The sequence below is a fragment of the Trichechus manatus genome, unplaced genomic scaffold (assembly GCF_000243295.1).
Source record: "Trichechus manatus latirostris isolate Lorelei unplaced genomic scaffold, TriManLat1.0 scaffold00308, whole genome shotgun sequence".
Lineage (NCBI taxonomy): Eukaryota > Metazoa > Chordata > Mammalia > Sirenia > Trichechidae > Trichechus > Trichechus manatus.
In genome coordinates this window covers 607,429-615,470 of record NW_004444244.1, presented here as the reverse complement: position 1 = coordinate 615,470, position 8,042 = coordinate 607,429, and the positions used below count along the sequence as shown (strand labels likewise).

The window sequence follows — 8,042 nt, the reverse complement described above, 5'->3', positions numbered from 1 at the left end:
CGCTCGCGCCGGCGCGGCTGCGGGCTGACTGCTGGCCTTTGTCTGCGGGCGCGCGCCGCTGGGGTGAGTGAGGCCGCCGGCCCGGGTCAGTGCGCCCGGGCGAGGCGGGGCCGCGCCGTCCGGCCCCCGCCCCAGGGCTCTCGGCGTGGCAGCGCAGCACCTGCTGCCCTGACCTGGCCGGCCTGGGCCATGGGGGAAGCCAGCTTCAGGGGAGAGGTCTGCGGCCTGGAGACGAGGGTTTAGGTGGACCCGAGAGCAGGGTACTCAGGTCCAGGGTGCGGGGCGGGCCCTGAAGGCATCAGGCGGTAGGGGAGGGTCTGCCCGGGAGGAGCGGGGCCCGTCCGACTGCCGCTTCCTCAGGGCAGGTCCTGGCTGGAAGGCCCCGCACCCTGGAGGCGTTGAGGAGGGGGAGGCCACAGGCAAGTGTGTCCCCAGGTGCCTGCGGCGAGGGTTCCAGAAATCTGGACGACGGACAGAAAGAAAGTGCAGGCTCTATAGAGAGTGAGAAGAGGCAGACCCCTCTGGGTGGAGAATGGGAGAAAGGACAAGCTGGATTCAGGGTGTGTGGGGAAATGTCACACATACCCAGAATCTCCTAATCCTGAACCCATCCCCCAGAGGGTTCTGAGACAGCAAAGTTGACCCCCTCTTGTAGTCCTCTCCTTCCAAGGACTTGCAGTTTGAAGCCTTAAATCAGTAGATCATGTCAGAGCCCCTTTCATTTTGGTTTCTTATTTTCTCAGGAGTTACTTGAGTTGTCGTTATTAACTTGCTTAGTAAGTGAGGAAATAGGGCTGTTTGGTCACTTGCCGAAGGTCACATACTGGGGAAGTCAAGGCAAGAATCCAAGTGTCTCATGGCCTAATTCCAAGCTTTCTGATAGGAAATATTTTATATTACAAAGCTACTGTCTCTAAAATCTTCAGGAAATTGATACCTCAGACTTATGATCTAGGAAGAAAAATATGACAGTTTCCCCTTATTAATCAAGGAGGTGTCTGAGACACAGCTGAGTTGTTACTTTGAAGAACTTACAGCCTGTGAAGAGGCAGAGGCTGTAAATTCTTCTGACTAAACTGTTTTCTGGAATCTTCAGGGATAGAGTCCAACTTCAGGCAGTAAATGCCATGTACTTTTCCACTGACTCTGAAGTAGCTACTTAGTAGATGTGTAGTTGTTGAACAGTAGTACGTTAGACTCCCACTTCCACGCGAGCATCCCAGCACTCTGATGGGGATTCCTTTGTAGCTCATACTCCAAGTTGGAAGTGAGCCCGCCAAGTAAGTTTCTGCAGTTTCTATCAATGTGCAGAAGGACACAAGTGCTTAGATTAACAAAGAATTGTAGCATCATACTGTTATTTCATTAAATCAGGAGGCTAGCATTTGGTAGCACAGTGGTTAAGTGCTTGGCTGCTAACCAAGAGGTCAGCAGTTCAAATCCACCAACAACTCCAAGGGAGAAAGATGTGGTATTCTGCTTCCATAAAGATTTATAGCCTTGGAAACCTTATGGGAAGTTCTGCTGTGTCCTAGAGGGTTGCTGTAGTCAAAATCGACTTGACAGCAACAGGTTTGGTTTTTGGTTTATTAGAAACAAAGACTATATACATTGAACCACTGGATAAATAAAGAGTAAAAATTCAGTAATTAGGGTCCTGAAGAAAATATTCCAAAATGAAGAATGTACAGAAAGATAACATGAGACACACGCACATGGATTCCTGGGACCTGGAAGGAGAGTAATTCAGTCTAGTCAAACTTCCATTTTATAAGAGATCTCACCAGCTCTTTAAAACAAAACAAAACCTGTTGCTGTCGAGTCAATTCCAACTCAATATGAGGAACTGGAGAATTGTCTAATGTAAGAGCATAGGCTTTGGATCCAGAAAGTCTTGGATTTGAACCCTTGCTCCGCCTTGACTCCTTGCTGGCTGTGGAACCAGGGACAAGTTAGGTAACCTAGTTGGAGTTCCTCGGGCTTGGTTTTGGAACCCAGAATACCTCTTCCTTTCCCCCAAACTGACAAGTTTTTACACTTTCTCAGAACTAGCATTCTCCTTTCTTGAAGGGTAGGAGAGGGGTGGGTCTGGAACTTCCTCAGAATTGCTAAAAAGTAACATGAAATTCCTTATGTTCTTAGAACCTAGGGGGAACTGGACAAGAGAATTGGTGGCATTTCTATCCCGGAACCAGCGTAAAGGCTGAATTGTTGGTCTTTCAGATTCTGAATTCCACTGGAGACTTGGAGGATAAAATAGCCGGTGGTTAGATGGTTAGATGAAGGAAGGAAATGGAAGGTCCCAATCGCATGCCAAGACTAAAGTACAAACAGGAGTAATCATTATCTTAGAATTGGCAGTAAGAGTTATGTGTTTGCTTTGTGTGTTCACTGCTTTCCTGCCTCCTGTTTCCTCCTGGACTCATTTGTGTGTGGTCATGGTACCTTTGGGTCCATTTTACAGTTATAGGTGATTGTGACTTTAAATCAGGCAATCCAGATTTCCTCTACTCACATGCACCCAAAAGTGGAGCTCTTGCTGCCTTTATCCTTGGCACTTAACAACTCGCCTGCCCTGTCTTGTTTGTTTTTGTTATTTTGTTTTGTTTTTGTCTGTTTTTTCCTGCTCAGGTGCCCAGGAACAGCCCATGGAAAAGTTACATGAAGAGGTGGTGATTAAGGTCATACAGCAGGAGTGGACATGTTTGGATTTCCAACAGCTACCCTGCTGGACTGTCATGGAAGATATGCCCAGAATGTAGCATTTTTCAGTGAGTGAGTTGGTTGATCACTGGGATGCCCTCAGCTCAGAGTTCAAATCCCTATCCCCAGAATGGGCTGGCAGTCTGAGGAAGCAGAGGAAGCCTTATCGTGGTGGAACTCACTGTTCTGGGGGTTATAGGAAAAGCCTGCAAGCTGGAATTAGAAATAATAGAAACAGAGGAGGAACAGAATTTCAAAGCAAGAAGGAAAACAATCTTGATATGGAGGTAGTCTCTGAGAGAATGAATGAGCAGCTTTAAATCTCAGAGTGATTACTGAATAAGGATAAGATGGGACTAAGGAGAAAATTTCCTGAGGATGACGCCAAGCAAACTATTACTAGTGATAAATGCACCCATATTTAAAGTATATTAGGAGGCTTAGATTGGAAAACACTGTCAATATGTGCAAAGGGTGTTTGAAAATAACTTCCAAAACAAAATTAATTTCAGTTCCACCATAACTTAGAATACTGAAGATAGCATGGATTTTAAAGGAAAAATATTCCTTCAATCAAATTCTATAATTGTCCTGGCTATTTCTGCAATATCAGACAAGTTATTTCTTTGAGATTCAGGCTCTTTATCTGTAAAATGGGACAATTACCTTGTAGGTTTGTAGGAATTAGCAATAATAAAAGTAAAGTGCCAAGGATTCTGCTACATATTTTCTGAGGTTCTGGAGCTTACTTTGGAGCCCTGGTGACACAGGGGTTAAGAGCTCGGCTGCTCACCAAAAGGTTGGCAGTACGAATCCACCAGCCATTCCTTGGAGGCAGTTCTACCCTGTCCTATAGGGTCGCTATGAGTCGGAATGAATGGCAACAGGTTTGGTTTTTTTGGAGCTTACTTCTCTGTCAAGAGAGCAGAATGTGGAGCAGAAGTGGAATTTTAATAAAGCTAATGAAATTTAAGGTTCAGGCCCCTCACGTGCATTGGTCTCTTTCAAGGCCTTGTGCATAATTTTATACTTTTTCTTAAAGGGGGGGCCTCTAAAATTTTAAAGCTTTAGGCCATATACATCCTGGATTCACACCTGTTTTTGAGTCAGATAATACCTAGGCATGAGGCTCTAATGTGATCCTGTATAGTTTTCTGAGCCCATTTTCTTATCTGTAAAATGGAGATAGGCATGTCCGCCTTACAAGATTACCTGAGAGGCTAAATTAAATTAAAATTAGAGGCAGGACACTGCTGTGGAGCATGCCTGGGTTTGAATCCCAACTCTATAGTTACTAGCTGTAAGACATTTGATAACATCCTTGTGTTCATTTCCTCACCTGTAGCAATCTCATAGGATTATTTTAAGGATTAAATTACATATGCAAAGTTTATAGCATAATGCCTGGCACATAATAAGCACTCAAAGTGTTACGTTTCTTTTTTTCCTGTTCTTCTCACTCAGCATATTGGTGCATCTTACATGACTTCCCTCTCATTTTACCAGATGTGATGACAGAAGCCCACCACAAATATGATCACTCTGAGGCCACAGGATCCTCAAGCTGGGATTTCCAGAATTCTTTCAGAAGAGAGAAGCTGGAACAAAAATCCCCAGATTCGAAGACACTTCCCGAAGATTCATCTGGAGTAAGACAAAAGGTCTATGATTGCCAAGAATGTGGAAAATCCTTTAGGCAAAAAGGTAGTCTAACATTACATGAGAGAATCCACACAGGTCAGAAGCCCTTTGAGTGTACCCACTGTGGAAAAAGCTTCAGGGCCAAAGGAAATCTTGTTACACATCAGCGAATACACACAGGAGAGAAGCCCTATGAGTGCAAGGAGTGTGGGAAAAGCTTTAGTCAGCGAGGTAGTCTGGCCGTTCATGAGAGACTCCACACTGGACAGAAACCCTATGAGTGTATAATTTGTCAAAGAAGCTTCAGGAATCAAAGTAACCTTGCTGTTCATAGAAGAGTTCACAGTGGTGAGAAGCCCTACAGATGTGATCAGTGTGGAAAAGCCTTCAGTCAGAAAGGAAGCTTAATTGTTCACATCAGAGTCCACACCGGCCTGAAGCCCTATGCCTGTTCACAATGCAGGAAAAGTTTCCACACTAGAGGGAACTGTATTCTGCATGGCAAAATCCACACAGGAGAGACACCGTATCTGTGTGGCCAGTGTGGAAAAAGCTTCACTCAGAGAGGGAGTCTAGCCGTGCACCAGCGAAGCTGCTCCCAAAGGCTCACTCTTTGACCACTCTCTTCAAAGGAAGTTCTCTTTTTGAATTAAGTGTACAGAATCCTCCTTAAGACCAAACAGCCTATCCAATTCAATGGAATGAATGGAGAATCTTTCAGAAAAGCTATCATTGGGTAGGGAAAACTGACTTTTCCCTTTTCTCCCAAGTCTAGAAAATAAATGTTTTGTTTATTATCATTATCACTTATGATTCCTAATTTCAGTTTATTTTGACCTGATTTCCCAAGTTTGCCCATTAATCTTGAACCACACTTGAGATTGTTCTGGGTGTAACAGATAGATTTTAAATTTGTAGTTGACACCACCAGCCTTTAAAAAATATATATCAGCCTCTTATCAATCCCAAGGTTCTTTTCTGCCCTACATATTCGAATTACTTGTTTTGCATTCAGGACCACTAGGCAGAATTCATGGGGCAAATCTATATATCCTCTTATTATCTGGATGATACCCCCAATAACTTATTCTAGCAAACCACTCATGCCCGTAGAAAACACCTTAACCTTTCCTTTCAAAAGAATACTGCTTTCCCAGCCTGCAAAGGTTTGGAGTTTGTGGACTCAGATTGACTTCAGTCCTCCATTCCTAAGTGGAATAGAGATAATTTGCCTGTAGCCAGACAGTTATCTATTTGGCAATTTCTTGAAAACTGTAAGCCTATTATCATGCCCTCAATTTAAAGGACTCCTATTCCTTGGAAGACATAATGACCTTCGCTTCCTCTTTGGCCACAGTAGCAATATCTTGGGGTTGCAGTCACCTAGAAAGGACACAAGGGTTCTTATTACTAAACCCAGATTTGTAGTCAATAATGAAGTTTCAGTCCTCTGGCAAAAGTGTTTTCTTCTTCCTACACAGAAATTTGGAAGTATAAACCACTCTAGTTTTGTTTACTTCTAGGGGATGAGACTTAAAGGAGGTTGGAAAAGAAGATGCTTTTGAAGGGAAATTTTCATTTTTTACTTTAGCCATCTCTATAATTTTTATTATAAGCATTTATGTAATTAAAATAATTATGTAAATATGTGGTTTTCTTGACAAGGTACCATTCCATTCTTCTTAAATTATAAAGTACTGATCCTCTACAAGAGGGGTCTAGTGTAATAAACTATAGACTCCTTAATCCCAAAAAGTTTATGACAGCAAATCTTCAGCATCTAGAGGTAAATGATATCAAAGTTCTTTAAGCACTGCAACACTTTAGAAATACTATAGATTTGAATAATAATACAATATTGCTCCCAAAGATAACCTGCTAACATTTGAAGATGCATACAAGCACGTTCATAATATCCTCGTAATAGCCACAGACTGGAAACAAATACCCAGCAACAGGTGAAGGCTAAACAAATTGTGGTATGTTCAAACAATGAAATCTGACTCAGCAATAAAAAGAGCGTACAACGGATACGTGCAATAACACAGATGAATCTGAAACCCTTATGTTGAGGGGAAAATCACACAGACACAAATGTAGTGATAATTCCATTATTATGAATGGAATTTAAAGAACAAGCAAAACTAATCTATAGCAATACAAGTCAAATAGTGGTTGCCTCTGGGGGACGGGAGAGGGTACATGAGAATTGAAAGGGGAATGAGGGAACTTTACGGAATGAGAAAATGTTCTATACCCTACTTCAGGTGGTAGACGCCCAGGTCTATGTAGAAAGTCCAACTATCCTGAGACCACCATGCTAGACAAGCTGCACGTAAGCACTCCAGTTGACAAGCTCAGCTGAGCTTCCAACAAACAGCCAGCATCAACTGCCAGCCATGCGAGTGAGCCATCTTAGCTATCCAGCCCAGTAGAACCTTCAGATGGCTGCAGCTCCAGCTGACATCTGACCCAAAACGCATTAGAGACCCTCAAGTACGAACTGCCTTGTCAAATTCCTAACCCACAAAAGCATGAGAAAAATAAAACGTTACGAATTTATACCCCTATATTTTGGGGTAATTTGTTATGCGGCAACAATAATCAAAACAAGTTATTTTAAAAGAAGAAGAAGCCATTGTGGAAAAAAATCTGGAGGAGCAACTTTATATTATCTCCCTGATTCAAATGGGAAATTATGATTTTATGATTCACCAGAAAGCTTAAGGTTTAAAAATGAACATTCCCTTTGACAAAATGGGCATCTACCATCTGAAATAGAAGGCAAGATAACAGATTAGTTACCTGGATCCAAGACACAAAGTGAGAAAATAGTTGCTGAGGGCCTGGGAAACATTGACCTTGTAGCTGAATTATGACTCAGGTAATATAAAACCTCTCAACTGGTTAAAATTAGAAGTCCTGTAGTTGATGTTTTTTCACTATGGCTCCCCTCAACTGACTACTATTTGAAGGTGGATTTATGACTTCAATGGAATTGCTCTGTCTTCCATCATGTTTGAAACTGGAAATGCAAGACTGCTCCCTCTGATAGACGACTCAATGTACAGAATATCTGGTAACCCCTATAAACCTATGTCAAACAGGAGTAGGCCGAAAAAGGAGCTCAGCCTTGGACTCTAGTTATTAATAACACCCAATCATACAGTAGGAAAGTGTGATGGTTAATGTTATGTGCCAGCTTGGCTAGGCTATGATTCTCAGTGGTTTGGCAGACACTCTGTAATTACCTTCCATTTTGTGGTATGATGTGAGCAGCCAATCAGTTGAAAGCAAAGTTTCCTTTGGGGTGTGGCCTGCCTCCAGTATATAAATGGATGGTCTGGCAAAGCTGGCTCTCTTTCTAGACCCTGCACTCTTCTTGTCACCTGACCTTCAGTTCTTGGGAGGTAAGGCTGCAGAAGTCTCTGGCCTGCTGCCTGACCTGAAAATTTTGGATTCACCAACCCCTACAAACCCATGAGACAGCAGAGGCCTCGAACGTACCATACAACCTGCAAATTCTGGGTTCATCAGCTCCTGCAACCACGTGAGACAACAGAAGTCTTCAGCCTGTTGCCTAACCCACGGGTTTGCAACTTACCAGCCTCCACAATTGTGTGAGCCATTTCCTTGAAGTAAATTTCTCTCTATATATCTATACACTCTTCACTGGTTTTGCTCCTCTAGAGAACACA

The 8,042-nt window shown here is 42.9% G+C and overlaps 1 protein-coding gene across 9 annotated transcripts; it reads left to right on the top strand.

Annotated features, from left to right (window-relative positions):
- Positions 1-6,471, top strand: ZNF32 (zinc finger protein 32). 9 transcript variants are annotated; one of them, XM_023725417.1, is made up of 3 exons: positions 1-63; positions 2,632-2,771; positions 4,168-6,471. In XM_023725417.1, the coding sequence occupies exons 2-3, from the start codon at positions 2,702-2,704 to the stop codon at positions 4,959-4,961; spliced, it is 864 nt and encodes a 287-aa protein (XP_023581185.1). In that variant the 5' UTR covers positions 1-63; positions 2,632-2,701; the 3' UTR covers positions 4,962-6,471. The 9 variants fall into 9 exon arrangements, with proteins under 9 accessions (XP_023581185.1, XP_012415232.1, XP_023581188.1 ...); XM_012559778.1 differs by having other exon boundaries at positions 4,210-5,150; XM_023725420.1 differs by having other exon boundaries at positions 2,632-2,775; positions 4,210-5,150.
- Positions 6,472-8,042: the final 1,571 nt, after the last annotated feature.

Coding starts and splice junctions, on each gene's coding strand:
- ZNF32 (XM_023725417.1), top strand. CDS start 2,702: ATGTTTGGATTTCCAACAGCTACCCTGCTGGACTGTCATGGAAGATAT. Junction 2,772..4,167: donor CCAGAATGTAGCATTTTTCA/GTGAGTGAGTTG, acceptor CTTCTCACTCAG/CATATTGGTGCATCTTACAT.